Genomic DNA, 27,401 nt, shown 5'->3' on the forward strand with positions numbered 1-27,401 from the left:
AATACTTCAAATGGGCTCATTTGCAATGATGTGTGATAGCCATTATTGTACGTGAACTTGACCAAGTGCAGATAGTCTTCCCACTTGGTTGGTTGCTGCATTACATATGCTCTTAACATGTCTTCCACCACCTGGTTCACCCATTCAGTTTGTCCGTCAGTTTGAGGGTGATAGGCTGTACTGAAATTCAGCTGAGTCCCCAATTCTTCAAACAATGTTTTCCAAAAGACCGATGTAAATTTTACATCACGGTCTAAAATTATTGTTTTTGGTAACCCATGCAGCTTAAATATATTTTGCATGAAAACATGGGCGATCTGCACAGCTCTGTAAGTAGATTGCACAGGTATAAAATGTGCTGACTTACTTAACTTGTCCACCACCACCATGATGGAGTCGTTATTTTTCTTTGACTTAGGCAAACCCGTTATGAAGTCCATAGAGATGGTTTCCCACTTCCATTTCGGAATGGGTAATGGTTGTAATAACCCCGCAGGGTGTTGGTGTTCTACTTTAATTTGTTGGCACTCCAGACAATGTGCCAAGTATCCAGCCACATCTTTCTTCATACCTAGCCAATAATATTCTTTTCGAAGTGCAGTGATCATTTTCTGATATCCTGGGTGTCCAGCGTAATGACTCTTATGATATTCATCCAAAATCAAGTTTTTAATGTTGTTCTGATTGGGCACATACAACCTTTTCTTGTAATACAGCATTCCAGCAGCATCCAAGGCATAACCTGGTTGTTTTTCTTTGCTGGTTGGGTGTTGAACTTGCTGTTTTATTTGCTGATATGCAGTATCTTGTTCTGCTGCCATTTTAATCATTTCTTCGAAGGGGATTTTCCCTTCACTGCAAGAAATTTCATATAGACATTGCAATTTCTGACTTAAAGCATCCACCACCCGGTTCTCTTTCCCTTTCAAATGCTTGATCTCAAAATCAAAACCACTTAAGAAATCCACCCACTGTGCTTGCCTAGCATTTAAGGTGGGCTGGCTAAAATAATTGGTCAGACTGTGGTGATCTGTCAATAATAGAAATTTTCTTCCCATAAGATAATGTCACCACATTTTTAAAGCGTGAATGACAGCTGCCAACTCTAGATCATAAGTGAAATATTTCTGCTCATGCTCTTTTAATTTTCTTGACTCATAAGCAATTACCTTCCCTTCTTGCATTAACACACCTCCTACCCCTTCCTTACTTGCGTCCGTGCACACCACATAATCCTTACTAGGATCGGCTATGCTTAGAATGGGTGCGGTGGTGAGCAGATGTTTAAGTTGTTCGAAACTTTTTTGACATTCAGGGGTCCACCTAAAGGTTCTTCCCTTTTTCTGTAAGGAAGTGATTGGATAAGCTACTCTCGAAAATCCTTCCACAAACCGTCTGTAATAACCTGCTAGCCCCATGAAGGATCTGATGTCTGCCACATCCTTTGGTACCGGCCATTCCATTATGGTCCTTATCTTTTCGGGATCCACTGTGATCCCTTCTTTAGTGATTATATGGCCCAAATATTGTATTTGTTCCTTAAAGAAATCACATTTGCTGAACTTAGTGTATAATTGGTGTTCTTGGAGGGTTTGCAATACTAATCTGAGGTGCTCCTGGTGCTCCTCCATAGTTCGAGAATATATCAGTATATCATCAATAAAAATCAGCACAAACTTATCCAAATACTGATGAAATATGTTGTTCATTAGACACATAAAGGTTGTGGGGGCATTGGTTAACCCAAAGGGTAACACCACAAACTCATAATGACCATATCGTGTTCTAAAAGCTGTTTTAGCTATGTCTTCCTCTTTAATCCTGATTTGGTGATACCCTGATCGCAAATCAATCTTTGAGAATATTGTTGCTCCTTTTACTTGATCAAACAGTTCATCAATACGGGGTAGAGGATACTTATTTTTGATCGTCAATTTATTCAATTGGCGATAATCCATACACATGCGAAGGGTCCCGTCTTTCTTCTTAACGAACAACACCAGGGCTCCCCAGGGTGACACACTGGGGCGAATGTAGTTTTTGTCTAACAGCTCCTGTAATTGCATTTTTAACTCTGTCAACTCTGGTGTGCTCATTTTGTAGGGTGCTCGGGACACCGAGGCTGCTCCTGGCACCAATTCGATGGTAAAATCTATGTCTCTCTTGGGTGGCAGTCTGGGAATCTCTTCTGGAAACACATCAACAAATTCTTGTATCATAGGAATGTTTTCCAATGTGGCTATTTTATTTTTCGAGTTGGCATAACCCACTTGGATGGCATAAATCTAACATCCTTTCCTAATGCATTTTGCTAACTGAGAGGCGGTTATTGGTCGAATCTGCATTGGCCGCTTAATTCCTTGCATCTCTTGCTTTGTTCCAAGCTCATCTTTATAACAGATAGTCTTAGTTTTACAATTAATTATGGACCAGTGTTTTTCTAACCAGTCCATACCAATCAGTACATCATACGAACCAAGGGGAAGCACATTTAAATCTACCGTCACTGGCTGTCCTGCTATCTTTAAAGGGCAGTTATTGACCTTAGCAAGCACTCGTCTCTTTGCCCCTGTTGCCAGCTGTACTAGCCAAGGGTCCTTAAATTTAATAGTTTGCAATTTACAATGCTCCACAACCTTAAGACTAATATAACTTAACGTAGCTCCAGGATCAATTAAAATAGTTACAGCAAGGTCTAAGAGCTTACCTTCAAATTCCACCATGGTCGGCTGGTACTCCGCCTGACGATCTTCCAGGGCAGCATTAATCTTTGGTAAACTCCGTCCTACATCGCCAACTGTAGATGCTTCATAGATCTAGGAAACCTGTTTGGTTCCTTTTCGTTGAGGGCAGTTTTTTACGTAATGAGGTCCACCACAACCCCAACATTGCACTGGAGGCCTTGCTGTCCCTTCGTTGTCTATTTTTCCAGGTTGTTCACTAGTTCTAGACTCAATGGGGGGCTTTAATTGGAGCAGATTCTTCTATATATTTCTGTTGTTTTGCCCCTTGGCAAATCCTTTGTTACCACCACCTCGATTTCCTTTAGTATTTCTAGCCAATTTGTTGCTTTTCTTATCAACCCATTTCTTACCCACGATTTCTCCCTTCTGCTTGCTTTGCTGGTAGCAAATTCGGGCTTTACGTATGGCCTCGTCCATCGTCTTTGGGTTGTCAAACTCAATTCTTTCCCTCATGTTCAAAGGTAAACTACTGACGAACCTCTATACTTTAGCCTTTTCCTCTCGGATATAAGGCACATAACGGAGCAATGAAGTAAAACGAGTGATAAATTCATCCATAGTTTGTTGTCCCAGTCGCAGGTCATGGAATTCTCTTGCTTTTTTATCATAGAAACATTCGGTCAGGTATCTTTCCTTAAAGTATTTTTGAAATTTTTCCCAAGTTATATTCTGTTCACTTACTCCTCTTACCATCTTAACTTCTTCCCACCACAGGGTGGCTTTTCCCTGTAATTGGAAAATGGCCAACCGTGCCTTGAGGTTGTGATCGTATTCATATAGCTAGAAGTATTTGTTCATATTAATCAACCACGCCTCAGCTGCTTCCTCCTGTTCTCTGTCAAAGTGTGGCGGTTTGATCTTACGAAACTCCCCTTGCAACTCTATCCGTTGCCTTTTTGATGTCTGTTGCTCGGAAGCATTATCAGATCATTCCTCCTCCCTTCCTTCTGACTCTTCTGGTTCTATGTGGTGATTTTGCTCCTCTGACACCCTTTGCTGCTCAGCGCTGGGATTCAGCAGTTGTTGATTCTGCTTGTCAAATAGGCTCTTTATGATCCTTTCCTATTCCATGGTTAACCTCGCGTTATCCTCCCGCAATCGGGCCATTTCATTTTTCAACTCCTGTACTATCTCTAATATTGCAAGATTCGTATTGCGAGCCTCCTCTCCAAGCTGTACCCATAATTCTGGGTTATTTTCAAGGCTGGTTGTAGGTCCCTGACCCGCCACAAACCTACGTGACACACTGTCTGCTCTTCTCATATTGTCGGTCTTCTGTTTTCCTGTACTTAACATAAGAAAAGTAACAGAAGAAGGGTCAACGCATTAACTATTTTTCTTTAACTACTCAATAGAGATGAACATAAAATGTATACACTTTATCTGTTTTGTTTCCCAGAGGCCACAGTTTTTGACACTTGGCTCTGATACCACTTGTAATGTACCCACCTACATGATATAAACTTACCCTAATAAAAAATTTCTTACATGTTTGTCAAACCCAATTCAACCCCAACGTGCATATTAAATATTACATATTGACCTTACATAGCTGTCAAATATCAAATACGCCATTCTGGAAATATCAAAGAGTTTTGTTTTGTGTTGTCAGAAAAACTTTCTAGTAGAAGTTTTGTTTGATGACAGCTTTAATGTTGGCGCTGTCTACTCTTAACATCTGGCTTGGGAAATTTATTTACCACTGTTTCTGTCATGTGATGGGGTATGGCCAGAGTACACTCTGATTTCGCGCCCCTCGGGCTTCTCCCCTCATCGACGGTGTGGATGCATCTACGCCCATCCGAGGGCTGTGCTAGCTCGATGTACTCCACCCTTGTTTATCCGGTAGCGTGGAGGCTCCCTATCCATTTGCACAAGGTTTGTTTTAGCTCCGTCTTTCTCCCTAGCACCGAATGGTCCAGAACTCCTTCACGTCGAATGAATCTAGATGGTCTATGGATACCACCAAGCCCTGGACTATAATCGACCTGGTTATTGCAGCAGTCATCTTTTGGTAAGGGTTTATCCATGCAAGTTCTTAAATTCTTCGAATTTTTTCTCTTCTCAGGTTATCGTTACATTTTCTGTCCAAATCTCTAATAGTTTTCCTTGCTTGCCTTTGTTCTATGGTTGAGGGGTCATGTTGCCGGCCTCCAGAAGTCACCGAAGGTTCTGAACGATGCTCCCCAAGTTTTCCAGGTTTTACCCCTTCTGTGAAGGCTATCGGGTAAGTTTCATGTAATTCTTCTCTTGAAGGTTTTCGATTTTATGGATTTTATTGAATGTTGCCCACTGTGGGTTGTTGAAAGGAAGGGGGGGTTCTTCCAATTTATTTTTATAAGCCCTCCAGCCCAAGTCTTTATGACTCCTACTTCTTTTATTGTATCAGATTGGTGGCGATTTCTATATGCCAGTCAGGGTTTACTCTGCTCTTTTCAGGGTTAAGTTAATGGAATTTGTTTTTCCGGATTGTTTCTCAGAACTGAAGCCTCAGTTATCCTAGCGCATTGTTTGTTTTGATATGCCCTCGGCCTTGTTCTTTAATTTGTTGATATGCTATATATTTCATTCGTTTAGAAGAAAGAACAATTCTGGATATAATTCCTGGGTTGAACCCACTGTAGCATACTTCAGTTTATCTTTTTGTTGGGCACAATTTTGTATATTTTCCAGTTTCTGTTAGGGTCCTTGAGACTAGAGTATATGTTAAGATTTAAAATGCATAGCAGAATTGCCAAGCGTTGCGGCTTCTCTTTATGCTATAATGATCTAGCCCCTTCAGGGTTCCTTGAGTTATAAAATTCCTATGGTTTTTACTGTGTATTTAAATGCTCAGTTTTTGATTCCAAGGAATGCTATTATGTATGTTCTGCATATTTTATGAGATTTTGGGTACGCAATCTCTAGCACGGCTAATGATGGTTTAAGTTTAGCAGGGTTTTGATGAATTTTGGCATTTTCTTTCAAGTCTAACCCTATGGCACTGCTATTCCCTTTTGAACATACAATATTCACGATTTCTTTTATGCTTTAATCCGCTCCTCAGAGCTCTAGATATGTTGTTTTTCTAACTTTATCATGAATGCTTTGCTTTAGCATGTTTATATAGCTACAAGATTCGTTCTGCTATCAATGTTAATATATCTACATGATTTGCGCTACTGTCAAATGTTAATATAGCTGCATGATTTTCCCAGCTATCAAATGTTAATTATAGCTGTTTTCATATATTATTATAGCTGCATGCATGTAGAGAAAGAAACAGTTTTGGGTTTGGATTCGTTATGCATGCGGAACTATTTTTCCTCTCTGCATTTTCTTTAAAATCTTTCATAGTTGTCTCTCCATTGTTTGTGCTCCGAGGGTTTGTATCTGCCCTCAAGATTTTTCCAGCATTTTCTTTATGTTTGGCATAACTAAGGAAAGAGCTCTTATACAGTCACTCCGTTAATTTCTATATGGATTCTTGTCTTCTACAAGGACAGTCTTTTGCTAATCTGAGTCTGCTAATTTTTCTGAACTTTCTACAAATAGTTTATGGATAGTTTTTCTACAGACTTCTCTTGCAGTTATTTCCAGTTCATAAATAAGAAGAAAACTCTTACACAGACTACCAGTTCATACTTTGTAAAGATATACAGAAGAGGACTCCCATCTCTCCTCTCGAGTTCCTCTACTATTCACTGTAGAGAAAGCCTTCCACTCCTCTTTTAACAGAATTACGATACATGATAAAGTTCACACAACAGTTTTCCCTCAGAGGTTTCTTTACGTACCTGGTTCTCCAGCTGGTAAAGACCTTCTTGAAGGTTCACCCGAACCTGGGACTTTTGCTGCCTCTCAACCACCCAACCATGAGATTCGTCTTTCGGGACCAGAATCTCCCCCCTTGCTTACTTGCTAGACAACAGTCTTCCGCAAGTTACTTGCACAATGTGCAGGGCTATCTGATCATCACCAGACTTAGCCTACTTTCTCTTTTTTCTGCCTGTCCCTACAGCGCAGATTTTTCCTCCCCTCCCCTCCTTTTCTCTGGAAACTCTTCCAGTTAGGGGAGGTAGTTAGGGTTGCACCCACAGCAACTGTCTTTTCCCAAGAGAAAAACTTCCTCCTTGAGAAGTTACCAACTTTTTTAAAAGAAACATTTCTTATCTCTCATAATAAAACAAATGTTATTAAATTTCAAATAGATAATAATATCAGGTTCAGTTTATATTTACCACAGTAAACCAAATATTTACATTCTTTCCCGGGGCATAGTTTATATTTACCACAGTAAACCAAATATTTACATTCTTTCCCCGGGGCATTACAATAATGATCAGTTATAGGATCCTGTAAAAAATTATAGGACCCTAACACGAAATATGAAAGTTAATTTAGCAAAGATGAAAATAGGGAAGAGGGAAATTGTATAAATAAATGTTATAAGTGTTATAGGTGGGAAGCTAAAATAATTGTGTTTGTAGTTGAGTTTTTAGTAATGTATGTTTTTTCTTAATATTTGGATGGTAGTCAAAAAAAGAATAAAATGGATAAAACTATGTTAAATTTTGAATAAAATTTGAGTGTGATAAAAACATATTTTATGTTATATACAATAGACATTTTTTTAATTTATATATAAAATATGAAAAACACATAGTCACATCTTCTACCCATTTATTCTAGGTATGTTTTATGTTGTTATGAAATATCAAAAAGCACATAATCACATAAATTCCTTATAAAGGAGAGCCTCCATTCTTTCTTTTATGTTGTTAAAAAAATTTAAAACGTGACGTGTAAAGATCATTTCGATGTTCCATTTAAAAGGAATTTTAGAATTCTATATTGACCCATGTTAAAAGGGAAGATAGAGATGGTATTAAAGGTTTGGGATTTTGTGATGAAACATTATGTGAAATGATGATTTTTATGTTTCATGAAAATGAATTTTAGAATTTTGTAGTGACTTATGTATAAAGGGAAAATAGAGTTAGGTGTTAAAGGTTTTGTGATGAGAAGTACTTTTAGAAAAATATTTATTGATAAAATTGGTTTTTATTTATTAAATTTTGGAATTTGATTTTAATACTGAATTTTGTTTTGTGTTTATTTGGATTAGATTGTTATATTTTTTAATTTATTTGTTGAGGTAATGGCATTTTAAAAGTAATTTGAGATAATTTGGGTTGTTATATCATTTGTTTATAATTAATGGAGAATATTTTTTCATATGCCAGAATTTGTGTTGAAATAGATTTTGCGAAAGGATTTACTAAGTTAATTTGAGTTGACTTGGAGGGATAGAGTCATCTTAAGGCTCTAGATTATGAGAAATTTCCTTTTAATGGTATCCTCTCCATGAGTATGGCCATTATGCAAAAATATGTCCTAATGATCTAGCATCTTAGCCTCCTTTTAGTGCATCACCATCTACTCAAAATAATGTTAAGGAAGCAAAAGAAATTTAAGAGGTATCATCATGCCAATAAGCCTAAGTTTCACCAGTGTTCTCCCTCCAATAATAGATATGAAGTTTTGCAATCTTCGAAGGAAGAAGATGAGGTTGAAGAAGCCCAATCTCATCCAATGCTCCATTTTGATAATCTAGCTCCAAATCAAATGCAATCAGAGAACATCAGAGGTTCTATTCAAGGAAAATGAAAAAACTCTATTTAGAAATGAAGGAAGCAAAAGTAAGGGGGTGGCCAATATTTCGTCCTTGCCTCTTTCCTATTTAGATGTTTTGAAAAACAATTTTTTTTCATCCCCTCTGTTAACCAAAGGTAGAAAATCTTGAAGAAATAAATTCCTAAAATATGAGGCCCAACACTCTTTCTCTTCCCATGGATCTATTAGGGTCAGTTTGGGGAAAATCATAGAAATATTTTCTTTTTGTATCATCTTGTGCAAGACTAATCTTGTACTCAAGAAACAATATATTTAAGTTTTAGTAGACTTAGTTTTGGATCTCCCCACTCTATCCTCTGTTGGGAGGAGGATTGCTTTTTTGTCATCCTCTTATTAAAATTGTTTGAGAAATTTCCCTTGTAGTATTCATCCCAATACACTCCAACTAGGAACTCAAATTTTTTTATTAATATAATTTTTTTTGTTATTATTAAAATAAATATCATTAATTTTATTATTTAATTATTAGAATAATAATAATTTTGAAAATTTTATTTAAAATATATTTTTATAGGATAAAAAAAAGGTAGCTTTCAAAAAATTAAAAAAATAAATTGCAACTTTTAGTTTTCAAAACCTTAAAAAGATAAATGACAACTGTTTAAATAAAATAATGAAATTACTCTTGAAAATACTTATAACTATGAATTTTCCTTTTGTAAATTTGATAAAAAAAAATATTTTTTTTTAAATATAAATATATTTAAATCTCTATAATAATTTTATGGATTTGTTTTTAAAATAAATTAAAAAATAAAATTTTGAAAATTCTCTATACATTTTTTATATAAAATATAAAATTATTTCTGATTTAAAAAAAAAAAATCAACAAACTCTATTTTTTTTCATTTTAAACCTTTCTGAGAAAATTTATTATATAAATTCTAATTTAATTTAATTGATAAAAAATTAATTATATTTATTTAATTCATAACCTTATAAATTATAAAATTTTGTTTAATTCGTATATTTTAAAATAATCCATATAATAAAATTAATTTAAACCTTTCTGAGAAAATTTATTATATAAATTCTAATTTAATTTAATTGATAAAAAATTAATTATATTTATTTAATTCATAACCTTATAAATTATAAAATTTTGTTTAATTTGTATATTTAAAATAATCCATATAATAATATTAAAAATAAATAAAATTTTATAATTTTTTTAAAATATTTATATTTATGATATTTATTATTTTAGATTATAAGTGTTATTATTGAAATCATAGTGAATATATTATTATAACTAATAATTTTTTTATTATTATACAACATTAAACTTTAACGAAAATCTTCTATCTATCCATTAAAATATAAATATCTTAATTAAAAAATAAAAATTACCTCTCCATAGCTTTATTGACTATACTCAATTTACATGATTAAAACTTCTAAAAAACAAATTTTACAGAGATTCTATTTTTTTATTTACGAATAATAGGAACCCTACAAGATGCTAAAACTAATTTTAATTCTCAGAGACAACATATATAGTTGTGAAATCCAATTTTATTTTTTAACATTCTTATGTGAGGACAGCACTGGCAGTGATCAAATTTGAAGGGCAGGTCTTAATTTCAGTTAGAAGGGCACATATTCAGGTCGCACTTCTATAATGAAAAGCATAAAAGAAAAGAGCAATTCAATTGACAACAGTAAATTATTTTCAAATTTCTTTTTATTTTTTCACAGGAAAATGGTGGAACAACAACCCCATGGATGTTGTATATAAGGCAGGTCTGATATGAGCCACAGGAAAATGGTGGAACAACAACCCCATGGATGTTGTATATAAGGCAGGTCTGATATGAGCCACAACTAATATATCGAATGCATTTACCATTAACGGATAAAAAGGAGACCTATATTCCTGCTCCAGTTTAGATAAGGATTAATTTTGTAGGAAATTTTTGTGACCAAAACGTTCAAGCCAATATACAAGTAGCTCAATCAAATTTAAGTTTATTGCATGAACGAAAAAATTTAGTAAAATTCTAAATAGGTTTAGGATTCAACAAACGAATGTACAAATGTGTATATGTTTTTGGTATCTCCTTTTTTAATATGAAAACATACCAGGAATTGGGAATCCGCAAACAAATCAAATCCAGTATGTTAGGAAGCTTGTTGAATGTGCTCCTCTCCAAGCATAAATCGTGCTTAAACCTTGCTTGAAAGTCGTTTGCTGAATGATGAATCTATGCTCCTCTCCAACTTAAATCGTCATCAAACCTTGCTTTAGGCAACCTTCAAGCACAACCCAAGGAAATTACAGACCTAATACATGGCCCATATTGACATCTAGTCGCTCTCAATTGAAACTACCAAATGTAATGGTATCAAGGGGTAGTTGTGACATAATAATTAATAAGAACTTCTATCATATGCACAATTAAAAAAAACAACTCGAAAAGAAACTGTTGTTTTTGAAATGGGAACAACTGCCAAATGTAATGGTATCAAAAGGTAATTGTGACATAATAATTAACTAGCATTTGCATCAGATGTTGCAAAGGAAACGCCGTAAGGCATAAATTGAAGAACACAAATACAACACAAGATTACTTTGATAAATAATAAAAATATATTGACCACTCAAATGAATGCCCCATTAACTGGAACCACTTAGTAGACATATCTATCAACATTAGGATTATACACAATGATCAAGAAATTTCCCATATACAAACAACACCTTCCACAACAACCTTTTGTCACGTCCACATTTTAAAAAATGCCTTGGAACATGATTGGAATCTCCCATATTGTCTTTTTCATTATGCAGATAAATCTTCCCTATTGCTATTTTCATCATGAATATTGTTAGTTCATTGTTGTAAAGTGTTAGTGTGTTAAAATATACAAACAGCACGTTCCACAACAACCTTTTGTCACATCCACATTTTAAAAAATGCCTTGGAACGTGATTGGAATCTCCCATATTGCCTTTTTCATTACGCAGAAAATCCTTCGATCAAATCTTGTGTAATGTGCAAGACTAATCTTTGTGGGGAAGTCATCCTTTAGAGCCTTTCAGGATTTTAGACTCTCTTTCAAAATGTTGGTATTTATATCGGGGCCTACCTTCTAAAGAGTGGTTGTTACCGACGAAGTCATAGATGAGGCTTTATTTAATGAGCAAGGAATATTTTCCCTTGTACTCCAACTTTAGAGTACAAGACACTAAAAAAATTATGCAGCTGAAAGTGATCCATCTTCAAGATATTTTTCCTGTCAGTTACGAACAAAATGTTTAAAACCTCAGTTCTGCGAAGAACTCTGTTAAGTGGAATGTAAGAGTTTGCCTTGTATTTGACAAGAGCTTGAGAAAAACTTCGCAGAGGAAATCGTTCAATAGGAGGGTTTCCTTTTCCCTTTTTCAGTTATATCTGTGATCATGAGTTTCCATTAACCCACAAGTTTCTTCGGATCAAGGTCTGATCCGTGAGTATTGAAAACTGTTTTCAGCACAAATTCACCTTAACATAAGCAGGTTTCAGTCTTTTAACATACATCTCATAAGTCCTGACTAATGAGACAACCGACTAGGCTAAACTGCTGAAACCTATGTGATTCCACTCTAACTAACTTGAATGCATGCTGAGACGAATTGATTCAAGGTAAAATATTTGCAAAAACAATAGTTCCCAGAAGAAAAGGTTTCAAACATGTTGAAGAAAATAAATATGAAGAGATCGAAAAAACATAACTAATTCATATTGAAACGCCTGTCTGCTTAAAGTATTGCTCGCAAAGAAAAACCGAAGATGATTCGTCCTTTTAACTAAAAAGGAAAAATTCCTCCATTTGCTCATACAATGCAAATGTACCTATACTGTTTGTTGAGAAATTGCTGCCATCCATGCTCTAAATGCCTTTAAAGAAGATAATCTTGGGGAGCAAATAAACAATAGTAGGGATATATGCCTTCAAGATTAAAATTGATGAACAGGAAGATTGCACCGAGAGTCTTATTCTTTCTGGTGAAACACATCAGAGTGAATCTATTCCATTCACTCAAGTCGACTGGAGGAGGCCATGCCCTTGGTTCGATTCTCACAACAGAGGAATCCACTTTAGGGCATGGCGTAAAATGCCTCTTGCTCACATCCATAAGGAGCTTGGTACTGGCCAGAAGATCCACATTGACAGCCAGGCGATTGAAAAGGGAATCACCAGGCTTTGCCACGAGGCGGTGGCCAAATTCCTTCTGAAGCATGAGGGTGGCACTTCGAAACTTGGGCATGGTGGACAAAAGCTTGAAGATGAGCGGAGATGATATCTGGTAAGGTATATTGGCTACACATATGTCAAAAGTTGGCAAGTCTATTCGTAGTATGTCCCCTCGCACCAATTGTCCATAACAGAAAAGAAAAAGGAGATAGTCATATTAGAGAAGAGCAACTTTGATTTATCGTAATCCCAAAAATTAATAAGGTATCACCAAAGACAGCAATCACAAGGAACAAAAAAGGAATTGCAAGAGACAATTATGAAGACATCACAAGGGAACCTGCAAAGCACATAGCTTAGGCTAACCTTGCAGTAAACATAATCTCTTTCCAGTGCATTTTCCTTGTAAATCTGGCAGAAATTTTTCCAGAATCTTGGAATTACAGGTTTGAATTGCATAAATTTAATACTGAGGTGCCCAATTGGACATAAGGGGGTAGGGAATCCATCTGCAACATCAAATTTGCAAAAAGAAGAAGTGTTTTATTGCCAAAATTGGCATTTTTCATTGCCAGACAGAAAGTGCAGTACGTTACAAGATTATGGCTTCCCAAAGCACACAGGTACTTCTAAGCATCATTAGATTGGAGAAAGGTAGTAACTGAAGAAAAGAAGGCTGCTATCACATAAGCATGAGGACTTCACCCCATAGCCAATTTTCATCGCATAGGCATGAGAAATTCACCCTAAACCCAGTTTTCAGATTGGCAAAGATTTGAAAAAGTTTTAATGTATGTGGTATTTCACAAATAAACCTTCTTCAGTATTGTTGTCAATGTAGGATTTTTTTTTGGTTGATGTTTCCAGTTTACAAATGCAGCAAGCGCACCCTTCTCCATTATGGGATTATCACGATGAACTGAAGTCAGGTCATGCAAAAAGCATGCCCATTTCCATTATGTGAATATCATAACGAACTATAGCAGGCTGACAACAGATATTCGAAAACATATGTCTCAGTGATTGTGGCAGAAGACCTACACCTTGCCCCATCCACATGGAGCCGGCTGCCGGAGCCTGAGTCGCTGCTTACACAGGTGCATAGAAGCAACAGCTCATGAAGGGAAAACATGTCTCTGAGGATTTGAAACTTGGGGTGGGCATGAAGAGTCACAATCCATGTGGAATTGACATATTGTTAATGAGGTAAATAAGGTGAATGAATGTAAAAACAAGATGCAAAGGAAATTGGAACTCACCTCCAATCTCTGAGCCATTTCGGTCCCCTTTATGCGTTTGTGAACTACTTCGATCATCCGGGGATCGATCTCGACTGCGATGACTCTGTGGGCGGCCTGCAGCAATTCTAGGGTTAGATTTCCAGTACCCGGGCTGATTTCCAGGACGGTATCGCTTTCTCTCATGTCCGCTTTCTCAACGATGGATTTGAGAACACCGGGATTTGTGAGAATGTGGGATTTGTGAGAATGTGCTGCCTGCTCAGTAAAACCTTGGGATCAATCAACTCCACCCACAGACAGTACAAGAAAAGCCCGCCAACAGGGTTAGTGGGACGCATGTAGCACTAGAGAGCCCGGTTCAGCTGCCCTGATGAAACTATTCGATCTGCCAAATGAAACGCCCAAACCGTTTGGGCAACCCTTTTGAATCAACGATCAACGGCTGAAATTGTTGCAATCGTCTAACATATAATCGTGTGGCTTACACGATGACAGGTAAGCAGAGAGGGGAGTTGATTTCAGAGGGAAACGCCTTACGGCGTAATAAGAACTTGCATCATATGCACAATTAGAAAAATCAACTCAAAAGGAAACTGTTGTTTTTCAAATGGGAGTTTCTAAAATGGGACTTAAGTTTTAACATGAAAAGAAATTTACAAATTCAACATTCCTAAAATTCTAATTTTTTCATTCCTAAAATTCTAATTTCAGGAAAAATGAAATTTAAAAAAAAATTGACAATTTGACAGCACTTCTTAAAAATTTTTAAGATATTATTCCAATTTTTTTTTTAAATGACAAAAATCAATTTTTAAATTTTTTTTTACTGGTAAAATTTTCTTCTTACTTCTCTGACTTGCCAGAGACCCTTTGAAGGGCTCTGGCGTGTTCAATTTTGATCCCTGAGCACTAGTGATATATATATATATATATATATATATATATATATATATTTATATATGTGATGGTGATTGAAGATATTTTTTCCGGTAAATAATAGATGTTAAAAGGTGGTACACACTTTTTGATTACATTTATTTCCTATATTTTATTTATAGTTAGATCATTTATCTAAATATTGAATTTTTTAATATATAGTTTGTTTACACTTTTGATAGTATTTATTCAATTATTTCATATATTTTATTTATAGTTAAATCATTCATCTAATTTTAAATTTTTTATTTTATATATAGTTTGTTTATACTTTTGATATTGACCCGATAATTATGGACTTGAACGTGCACCGTCCGTCAGCATGGCCCATATCTTTTTCTTTGCCCTTTCTAAGATACAAATAATCTTTAACATCAGTTCCCAAAGTTGTTTTTTGTGGGTGTACTTTATGATTGCTTACCAAATTAATTAATTTATTTCTTAAATTGAATATTTTTATTAACGAACCATGATTAGTGTCCCTACTGTCATGTCATAATCATGAAAGTCCGTATTATCATGTCATTTACGTTTTTTTCCGTCTTTTCAAAACAGTGTTGGTCAATCAATAATAATTATGAATTTGATTATATTTATAAAATAGACAGTAACTTCAACCTAAACAAAGAGTTAATAGATTCCCTTTCTATTATATCATGACTATTGCACCCCACCATGAGATTTAGACACATTCATTATTTATTTCCATGTTTAAAATTGGTTGTTTACACTTTCACTTTATGTGTAAAACTATAATTCAATATCATTTAAAATTTTAGTTTCGATTAAGGAAGGGAGAGGTGGCGTCGAAAGAGAGTCTTTGCAAAGAAATTGTAGAAGTGAAGTTTTCAAGGAAGCTTAGGGATTATGATTAACAATTTGGTAGTAGCCTATGATTTTTATCTAGGTTTTCTTCTTGGTTGCTCTCATCACTTTTGTAATTTTATTGTTTTTGGAGATTCCTCAAGCCTCATCTAATATATGCCAAAAAAAAAAAACTAATGTCAAAGATCTTTGTCTCAAGAGAGGGGGGCGGTTTGTAGTCTTTCATCTAGAGGAACTATAGAAGTCATGCTCTCATGGAAGATAGGGGTTATGACCAACATCTTGGCAAAATCTTATGCTCTTTATTAAGGTATTTTCATTTCTTGTTCTCATTACCCTCATCATCTTATTGTTTTTGGAGATTCCTTAATCCTCATCTGACATATGAAAAAAGGACCTAATGCCAAATACCTTCATCTCAACGTTATCCTCTACAGAATTAGAGTCTTATCATCCTCGATGAGTTGTCAAGTTGATTGCCTTCACATTCAAAGATCCAATAATTGTGTGGAAGATTCACAAGCCAACGAAGCAATACAGATTATGGAAAAAAGGACTTATAGTTCTAATGGCCGACATGACCTCTTTCCAATTTCTTAACCATGTAAATCACCCTCCACATGTCTCACTCGAAAGGTGATAGAAGGTCATAAATCCACATGAGAGGAACATCCCACCATCCCTTCGCACTCATTTGGTTCTCATGATATTGTTTTGATTTTTGTAGCATCAGACAGGTGTTCTAGTCTTGACTTTAATCGAAGAGGATTAGAAACACTAGAGCTCTAGAACCCAACAAATTTTTCAGGAGAAAACACCTAGAGTTGACTTAATTAAGTTAATTAATGAATAATTAACTTTTTCGTAAGTCTAACATAGGGAAAATGGTTAATTAACAAAAAATAATTAAGAAAGGTGAGAATTCTCTAGAAACTCACATGGATTCACTCATAAATGGTCTTAGTCGTTGATGAAGATTTAATCATGGTCATTGGTGAGACAACAAGAGATTATAAGAGGAGCTTGATGGGGTTGGAGATAAACACACTAGAGAGAAGCTAGTTGTGCAAGTTCCTTTATAGATTGAGCTATCCAAATTTAGAGGTTGAGCAGAGGAAGAGAGTTTGAGCCAGAAGGGATGCAGAGAGGAAGAGACAATGATTTCAGAGGAAGTTTCCAGTTCCAAAGAGTCAGGAGAGGTGGATGAGTTATTCCTCCAAGAGGCTATGTAGGCACTACATAGTAGACTCAAGAAGGCAGTTCAATTTCACTAAGTAGGAGGAGGATTTAGTTGCCAGAGGCTGGAATAATTTTACAGAGGGTCTAAGAATTCTTTCCATAATAGTAGCAGCCAGTCAGAGCCAAATTCGTTGCAGATCCAAGCAGAGCATGTGAGTGAGTATGCAAGGCTTATGCAAAAGCTACGTAGAGGGGTCTGCATTAACCAATTCGAGTGGACAGACAGAGCAAGGATAGCTTGTGGAGGAGGGTAAATTTCCCTTGGTAACTTTCCATTATTTCTCTCACAAAGGATCGCTAGTTTGGCATCCATTTTATTGTACTCAGAATTTCGATGCTCATAATAATAAAACCCTCAAATATTGCATTGGTTTTCCCTCATTGGGATTTTCCAGAGACATTTGTCTAGAAATAATGTTGTCACTTTTATTGTGTGTGTGCTCTATATTTCTCATTTTCTAGCATTTTATTTTCCGCGACGTTTTTATTGTGAAGAAATTGCAGTGTGATTAATTCATTGTTTGTTGTAGCAAATAAACCATATAATTTAATTAGTTAGATGAATTAATTCCAGTTGCTACATTTCAAGGAAAATTTTGCATGGTATCAGAGCTAGCTTGATAGATCAGAAGCTCAAAGGAAGAAGGAAGAATTCATGCAAATTCATAGGGAGCCTGGCATATTGATTTCCAAATTTGTGCAGAGCTAGCTAGAGAGTTCGATTTGTTGGGTAGAGGGTTCAATTTTCCAGTGATCGGTTGCAGGAAAAAATGAATTTCCCAAGAGAAATTCCACTAGGTACTAGGTGAGAAGATCGACATTTTCACATAGCAGATTCTTGATATGGGCACAATTATTTCTATATCACTTTTGTAGTAGCGTAATTAGCACCAAGTGGAAGAGAGTTTCCACATATTGAGGGATTTTTCTCATAAGGTTTCTGGTTTTAGTCTTGAAGGAAATATGAAATTTCAATTTGCAGAGGCAGGACCAGCAAGAAAGACTACGCATCCCAAAAAGGAGTGTAAATCGTAGAATAGGTAGTCAAGTAGGAAAGGAGGAGATTCCTATTTATTTTGTAGTTGTGATTTTTGTAGAAAATGGCCTCAACATGACTTCAAGAATAGTATAGGCTAGATGGAGCCTCAAATTATTGTATCTAGAAAGCCATAATGTCTTTCCTACTAGATGAGCATCATCTGAGGATGTACAGAGAGAGAGTTGTTGTAGTACCGACAAACCTATAGTGGCTATAAACTTACAATAAGGAGATGGCCAAGGTGAATCAGTTGATCCTTGATGGAGTTTGGGATCATGTAGTCTCACACATAACGACCAAGAATATGTGGGATTCTCTCCTATCACTATACCAGAATCCTTCCGAGAATTGGAAGATCTTCCTGAAGGAGAAGTTTAGAACCACCATGATGCATAAGGAAGAAAGCATTACCCCATACCTCAACAGGATTTAGGACATTTGGAATGAGCTTGCTGCAGTTGGAGAGATGCCACAATACATTGAACTAGTGCATGTAGCTATCAATAGTTTCACTGAGGAGTGGGATACTTTCATCCAAGGAATCATTGGATGAGATCAGCTACTTGGTTGTGATCATTTGTGGGCATATTTCACACAGGAGGAGATGTTACTTGCTCTAGTCAACAGTAGTCTTGATGGCAACAACAGAGGATTGGAGGAGCAGGAAAATGTAGCCCTTGCATTGAAGGGAAAAGAAAATAAAGGTCCCATCTAGGGACAAGTCTCACAAGGAAGAGAAAAGAAAAAAAGGGATATGTCGAAGATCAAATGCTTCAGGTGTGGTGAGTTCAATCACTACAGTAGTCAGGTTCCTCAAAGGAAGAAGGAAAAGAAGGAGAAGTAGGAGGAGGTAGAAGATTTGAAAAAGATTGATTAGTTTTCCTCTAGGATGGAGGAAGACTTTTCTTTGTATCACTACAAGGAAAAGACCCTCTAGCGGATTTTTTTATGGAAGCCCTTTAAAAATAGCCCAAAAATCCATTTGTAGTGGAGCTCACTAGTGGATATGGGTAGGCGATGTTTTAGCAGATGTTTTTTAATGGTGTGTTTATAATACCCAAAACGCACTGTTGTGTTATACAATCATAAGCATCAACGATTAATAGAATATAGTGCACCGTGACAGAGTTTTTTTTATAAAAAAATAAAAATGTAACAGTGTGTTGTGTAAATACTATGCACCAGTGCATATAATACTCGATAGCACCGAAAAGGGTTGAATTTAAAAAAATGCCAGCCATAAAATTTATTTTTCTCTGTCCAATGCTATATTCTCATGACGCCTTGGTACTAAACAAGTACATCAATTCTCTGGTGCATAACCAACATAGAGCATAGGTGCTTAATAGAAAGTGGTGCAGTATTGCAGGGTTATTTTTTATACAAATAAAAAGAAATGGTCTGCTACCTATATACGACACGCCAATGCATATACTACTCAATAGCACCGAACAAAGATTAAATTTAAAAAATGTTTGTCGTAAAAATCATTTTCATCATTTTAGTGCTATACTCAAATGAATCATTGATTCTCTTAATGTATTTAAATGCACCAATGTGTAAACAACAAGGTACATTATGATAGGTTTTTAAATTAAAAAAAATAGTGGTGCGCTCAAGAACATGCACGCACCGGTGCAGTTACCCTAGTGCACTGAAACAGGGTTAAATAAAAGAAACCTACCGACCATAAAAATTCATTTTTAACATTTACAGTGTTGTAAAGCTCTCAAACACCGGTGATATTGTTGCCTTTATCAAGTGCCCTGCCATTGATGCTTCCCTTTCTTTCCATCCTTCCATATGTTGCTTGACATGTTGCCTTCGAATTTTCTCAAACGATGTTCAATTTTTTTTTTATCATTTATGTGGTAACCATACCTCCCCGATGAGATAATGTCCAAGTAATGTCCATGTTTATCTTTAGGTTAACTTTTTAGCAAAGTAGAATTGAAAATTAGGTTAAATAATCCATTGTTTTTAATTTTTTTTTCCTTGCCAGTGCATTTGACTAGATCGGCTCACACCAATGGTGGTGCACCTTGTAAATTTACAGGGTGCACTGCAAATTGGTGTGTTCCATTAATGGACAATAGTTTTGGAGTGTGTTTGTGTTGATGATGCTGGATACTACCAATATACAAGGGGGTCTCACTGATGTGAAGTCCCAATTAGACCTCACACCATTTGCAGTAGGAGCCCCATCTGGTATCGACCTGACCATTGTAATGTAATTTTTTCCTTGGTTTCAATGAATAATATAAGAGATTATATAGATAACCCTTCAACAAGTAAGTAAGTTGACATTGTGAAATACCAATTGTAATGTGTAAAATAATCATTTCACAATGGGGAAGACAAAAGTGGCCCTTTACAAGGAAGTAATAGTAATAACCTAGGAGAGACACATGAGAAAAGAAACATTTGTTAGTTATCTAGCGAAATAGTTCACTTAGACACAATTATCATTAAGCCACATACAACACACCTTCGACAAGTTAAGTACTAAGGCCACTGAAATAGTTCAATTTCCTTAGTACATATGAACAAAACATATATAGCAAACATCCAAAGAATAGTCCTAAGACATTCAAAAAACATGGATGAAAATGTGTTGGCTCATCGAGCTTCAATTATAAGGTGAAATATCCAAGTACATTGTTACAATGATGAGACACTAGTTCCAATGGTGGAACATTAAGTCACTTATTTCTTCTCCAAATAATAGTTTTGTCTCCTACACCAAGTAGAGAAGCCAAGACTAGATCTCAAAAGCTTAAGCCTCCAGAAGTGTTTTTCTTGAGTTATGAGGTTGCTTTTATAACAAGACGAATGACGTTTCATGTCCTCATGACCCTTTGATTACTCCTTTATAATGGATTTCTAGTATTTCCTTTTGACTTCTTAACAACCCTTGAACTTATAAAGGACTTTTGGACTTCTATACAATCTTTGTCCATATATGATTATGTGACTCTTCATGTTCCACATATGAATCTTGGACTTCCACACATTACATTTTGTCCCTTTCATTGAATATACATCATTACATTCCACATGATGATGTGGCATGACACATGGACACACATTGACCATTATGATGACCCTTGCGCAAGTTACAACTTCAAAATAATGACATGGACTTCATGATGAGATGGAAATGCCAATTTGTATTCCTTGTTGCTTCATCTTTTATTCTTGATGATAAATTTGATCTATGTTTCATATTCATGGAAGATCTACTTTTTCTTTTATCTACACCCTCCAAAGGGTCTTTTATCAATATTTGAATTCTCTGAGTCATCATGGAATGTATTCTTTCTATCTTGGTCCATGATCCGCTTCATGTCTTCATAAGTGTTCTTCTTTGTGCTTCTTCTCTACAAGTGTTCTTTGTTCTTCTTCTTTACCATATTCCTTGAGCATCACCTTGTCATGATGAGATAGTACTCCTTCTAATGAATATGATTCATGATCAGGCAATATCGGTCATAAAAACATATATTTTATCACTACCTAGGTCATGGAATGATTTCCTCATTATAGGCCTGTGAGGGGGTTGAAAGAGGAAGGCTTGATTAGGAGGGTGGAGTCAAACTCATCAAGGATCACAGGATGCATTCAAGGTGCACTTGTGCATCATTCAAGAGAGAGAGAAAAGTAAGGGAACAAGGGTGCACTCTGAAGGAAATGAAGGAGTGAGGCTTCAAGCATTCAGGCCTTCAAGTTTCACTCATGTGCTCAAGGAGACTAAGAAGGTGCAAGGGCACACTCCGAAGAGATGAAGGAGTGAGGCTTTGAGCATTTAAAGTGCACTCATGTGCTCATGAGGACAAGGAGGGCTCAAGAGCGCATGCTAAAGAGATGAAGGAGAAAAAAAAAATCCTTCAATATGCACTCATGTACTCAAAGAGGACGTAGTTCGTTGTGCCGAAGGAGTGCACTCAAGCTTCAGGATTCATGACTACAACATGCACTCAAAGACAAGGATGAAGCTTTGTGCTTATTTATTGTGTCATGCACTCTAAGGCTATGTTCTTCATGAGTGTTCCATGTGCCCTAGGAGAAGAATGAAGCTTTATGCTTCGTTAGTGTGTAGTTCTTCAAGTTGAAGGAGTGTGCTCATAGTCCCAAAGTGTGTTCAAGCTCTCAAAGTGCACTTTTTAAGGTAGGAAGGTCCTTGTTTGTACAAAGTGTGATTTTTAGAGGAGAGAAGGTCTGTGTTCTTCTAAAGTGCACTTTCTCACTGAGTGTTTGAAGTCTTATTAGTTGTTTTGAAGTGTTCTCAGTCTTGAGAAGCACAATTCTCTCCCACAGTGGCTAGTTGTTCATCTGGAATTAGATTTTCACTTAGGGAGGCAAGACAAGGCTAGGTGGCTTATACATAGGAAGTACTAATGCACTATGATAGGGAGGAGACCTTAGAAAATACTTAGTGCACGAGTATGGGAGGAAAGATATGTCAATACGGCTCATGAATAAGTTGTGTTTATCACTTAGTAAGGGTGTTAATGGCTTTAGAACTCGTGATGGGATGAAGGACCAAGAAGAGCTCTCACAATGGCTAAGTGTGGGACCAACAGAATAGGAGAAAGACATGCATCCTAAGATGAATCAAACATGGGAAGCACATATAAATTCCATCAATACAAGAAACTGGAATGCACAGGACTCATGAACAACAACCACACATTAAAACAACAGCAAAGTGACACCTATTTCTAGGTGCGACAGTTGAAACACCACATTACAACACTTAGAACACCGGCTATGGTAGAAGTGATGCCTGTGGCCAAAAGGTGCGTTAAGCTATAGGAAGGTGTCTAACACATATTACAATGATATGTAAGACCATCTAATGTAGAAGAGTGCACAAGAACTAAATTTGGTGATGTGCAAAGGTGTGACCATGCAAGAGTGACATCAGCGACCTAAGGAAAACATGAGACGACACTTGCAAAATGTGAATGACCTTGAAAGAGACACATGCTAGAGTGAAGATAACATGAAAATTCCACTTATTAAAGTGAAATAAAGAAAAAGTGAAAGTGAAAGTGCACAAAAGCGACAATTGAGAAAAATCTTTGTAATAACAGTACAAACCCAACTAACGAGCGGGAGACTGATGAAGAAAGTTTGTACTGAATGTTATCATGAGTTGAACATCAAACAAGGACTTTCTTAGTGGACAATGTTATGCTTGTTCAAGATTGCATAAAGGAAGTGTTCTCATGAAATCATTAAATATTGTGCATGTGAGTGCAAGTGACTTGACAGTTTGAAACTAGGAAGAAGAATTGAACACTTTGCAAAACATCAAACGATCATGGAGTAACCATAGAGAGACAAATCATAAGATCCTTAGTAGGCTCTAAAATTAAAGTGCAGGAAACAATTTGGAGGGTGTTGATCGCAACGACAACACTTGGTGACACATTAGTTGAACTCCATCTTCTCTATTTAGGTTTAATTCTCTAAGTGAAAAGTCTCATTCTTTCAGGGAGCATTGATTCATCTTATGGATTACCTTGACTTCCCTACTTAACTCGGTTGGAGATATAGCCCCCTTCATTCCCTTACTCAGTTAAAACACACAAAATATATTTCATATCGAAACCATTTCAATCTAGGAAAGGGTAATGTGCACAACGAGTTTAAGATATCCATAGTATGAGTTACATCTCTGGTGTTGCTCTATTTCTAGCAGGCCTAAAAAGTACCCTGGAAGAGTCATTACATGAGCAAAATAATTTCTTCACTGCCAGCGAGATTTGAAAATACCCCGATGAATTCACTTGGTTCACCTCCCTATGCAGGAAGCCTTTCTCTCCTTTCACCCTTTATTTATTTATTTAATAGGACTGTTCTTTGACACTTATTATTTTCAACGAGTGGAAGAGGGATCCCAAATTATTAAGAGTAGAGGAGGTTTCCCTTTCAGATAAGTATACATAACTTATGATATTTGTTTTCTCATTTTATTTTTCCCCTTATCCCTTTTCAACTTGACAGGATCAGTAAGAAAAACATTTTTTACTTACAATACCGAGTTGAGGAATGAGGATCCTGGAATAGGTACGAGTTCTATAGTTTGACCAAAGGATTTCCATTCAAGTGGATCATATTTTCCATTCAAACATCATGGAATTTAAATATACATAAACCCAAGGTGGTGAAGAGGTAACATATTAGCCCACCATTGTTCATCATCACACTTTCCCTTTTCAAGTTTTGCAACATAGTCTTTTGAGTCAAACAAGAGCATATTTCATGCAAAGTTTTACTAAAAAATACATGAAAAAACATCAAAACAAAACCAAAATAACCAATCAAATGGAGGTAGAACATAAAACAACATGTGAAGTATACAACAAGAAAACAAACAAATACAGAAACTTGATGGAGAGTAGTATATAGGGTAGATGCAATGCAAGGGAAACTAAATACAACTAAGCCTACTCCTAACCTAATCAGCTAAAAGATCACGGTTAAGTGTAATGATCTTTCCAATGAATCCATCGTTGTTGTTCCCGACCTGCAAGTACAAAGATAAGATCAATTACAACCAATATATAATAATGTGAAATAGAATAGATAGAAACTTGAAAATATTTCACAAAACATTGAGTGTCTTTCTTAAAGGAATAAATATGTGTCATATCACCCAATTTTACCCAACCTATCACCTTACCTTTTCAATGAAAATCATAAGAAAACAAAACTTGATGGCTCCTTGTGAATATACTTGCACTTGTATTGTCTTCCTTAACAAACATCAAGAGAGATCAAAACTTGCTTTTGGGGAATGGGCTTGCTAAGTAAGATGCTTATAATCGATGATAGATTGGATCATGAAATTCAAAACATTCCTCTTGATGATCTTGAAACCTTTAAGAGAAATATTTTTCAATTAATGGCATAGAATGAGGATGAGAATCTTGCGAGGGAAAATAAACCTAATCATATTCAAAAGACTTGTTAATATAGTGAGGACCTGACATAACCATCAATGGAGGCTGAAGTACCTCAACTACTTGAAAAGTGTCTAAATTTTGATATGATAAACCATAAAGATAAACTAATGTACAATAACCATCATAGTATATATTAGTGGGAAAATTATCAATTAAATGACATTTGTCATGATCAGAGAAATTGATTAAGGCACAAGATTCTCAGTCAATGGAGGATGAAGATAAATCAGTTTGAAATTGATTCATTAAATAGAACCAACATTTATTGACATTGAAGAGAATATCCAGTGCCATGAAGAAAATAATCAGTATCATAATATTCACAAGAAGGATTAGGAGTTGATTACTATAAAAATAATGTGACAGGCATGAATCTTCAGCCAAATATATTTTTTAGAATGATAAACGTCATAGGTCCACTTATCCATGAAAGGTATTCATTCCAAACCCGAGTTTGATATAAGAGATTTGCATGAAGATAAATCAACCAAAATAATACCTTTAATCCGATCGGAGACCAAATCTTGAAAGTTAGAAAAATTATGTCTGAAGTACTAAACATATTTCAAGAAGGAAATTACATTTAGCGAAAGCATGCAAATAAAAGAATTTTGCAAGAAGGTTTTAATCTGAGTTTGGTTTGGGTGCATTAATAGAGAGATGAGAACCTGACATAACCATTAATGAAATTTTAAGTTCCATGACTTCCTGGTGAGTCCCGATACTTTAAATAATTGTGGAATTCTAGTTTGAGAATTGAATCAGATTGTGCATGGTGTGTGGACAACTACTACCAGTAATTTTGACTAGATCACTACTATCTGGATGGTAGCCATTTACATCACATATTTGGTTAGAACTTAGATCTTCGACAAATAGATTACCCAAGTCATAAGGTTATTTCACATATAAATATGTATAGATTGAATTACTTTCATGAGTAACCTAAATAGAATAATTTTCTTCATCGAAAATTAAAAATGAAAAGGGATGGAAAGAATATTTAGTGATTTCTTTACTTTCCTCTTCATCATGAATGATCTCACTGCCATGTGTCAATTAAAAATCCAATTCATTAGAAGGAGTATCTCCATCACAAGTTAATTCTTTATAAAAGATGGAACACAAGGGATAATGAGGTGAAGAGGGAGTTCTAATATGAAAATCTTCTTTAACCAATTAGATTCAAGATCTAAATATTTTGAAAAAAAATTCTCTTCAGAAAATGAATGATCATAAGGTGCACTATGACAACCATCATTATATACAATAACACAATCAGAATGAACATAATGAAGTTTTTCCAAGAATTCAGATTGATTAGGAAAAGCAATTTCATTTAATACATCACCAAGTTCGTTAGATTCAAAATAAACCAAGGATTGGATGTCATTATCTTGACATGGAGGATTATGAAAAAGAGAAGAAAGATCAAAAGAATCCTCACCTTGCTACTCCTCTACCTATGAAAAGTAATTACCGTTCTCCTGATCAATACCTAGATTTAGAAGAGATTGATCAAGAGAATCAAGGGGCAAGGGATTTGTTGTAGCGGCTACAACCACCCTCCAAAATTTTTCCTTAGCTTCATTTTGGAGCCTCCCAACCAACCATCATTAGTAGAATGTCTTGCACTGTCAAGTACATAGGCTTCGTTTGCTTTTTAGTGGCTTGTGAGCCTGTACATGTTAGTTTGCTTCACTCCCTTCACATGCTGCCATTCTGGACTTAAGCTAATTTTTGGTTGAGAAAATCCCTCAGAAAATTGTATAATTCTAGAGGGCAACGAGCCTTCCCTCTAGAAATTGTGCAAATTTGTTGGGCAGCCTGTTGGGCTCCAAAATTGTGCAGAACAGTTAGACAAGCTTCCTTGGGAAAATTGTGCAATTTGGCCCAACACTGCAACTCAGCCCAAAAATTGTGCAATTCTGGGATGCAATCACCTTTGTGACCACAAAAATTGTGCAATCCCTTAGGGACGACTATCTCGGCTCAACCCAGAAACTGTGCAAATCCCTCTCCCAGTCTTGCAGGCTATTGCATGTTCCTTCAGGTTAACCGATTCCCTCCAGGACCCAGCAAACTTGATTTGCATGCATGGGCTACTTTTCCTGAAATCGAAAAAAAAACATGCAAAAAGCATCCCTAGACTTTAGGGATCTATTTTTAGCAACTGGAGGTTACATACAAAGATCGTTTTAGAAACTTCCCTCCAAGTGTCGCTTTTTCCTAGATTTGTGGCATCCGCGTCATGAGCCTCAAGCTTATTTATTAGACACTACAAAGCTCATTCTTCACATTGATCATGGATCTTTGACATCCCACAAAACATCTAGGAGTCTTCGGCACATTTAGCTCAGCTATTTCCGAGTAATTCTGCTTTACTTGTCTTTTGCAGCATTTTTGTTGATTTTTGTGTTTTGGCTTATGTGAGTGTTGTCTGCTTGATTTCTATGAACGCTTGTTGTCGTTTTCATGCATGTTAGCATGTACAAGCACCATTTTAGTTTTTGTTTGCATCTCACTATTGTCGCATGCATGGCATTGT

At 35.9% G+C, this 27,401-nt stretch overlaps 1 protein-coding gene across 1 annotated transcript in view; it reads right to left on the reverse strand.

Moving 5' to 3' along the window:
- Positions 1–3,806: 3,806 nt before the first annotated feature.
- Positions 3,807–27,401, reverse strand: part of LOC149140891 (uncharacterized) — a 43,302-nt gene continuing 19,707 nt past the window's right edge. Inside the window, exons 2-5 of the mRNA XM_089451093.1 lie at positions 13,855–14,095; positions 13,513–13,518; positions 12,354–12,770; positions 3,807–4,027 (exon numbers count right to left, since the gene is read on the reverse strand). Of these exons, the coding sequence (XP_089307219.1) occupies positions 3,807–4,027; positions 12,354–12,770; positions 13,513–13,518; positions 13,855–14,095 (885 nt within the window). The remainder of the gene's footprint in view (positions 4,028–12,353; positions 12,771–13,512; positions 13,519–13,854; positions 14,096–27,401) is intronic.

This window comes from Pinus tabuliformis, chromosome X (assembly GCF_031772625.1).
Source record: "Pinus tabuliformis cultivar Carrire ecotype Pingquan chromosome X, CPIR1, whole genome shotgun sequence".
Lineage (NCBI taxonomy): Eukaryota > Viridiplantae > Streptophyta > Pinopsida > Pinales > Pinaceae > Pinus > Pinus tabuliformis.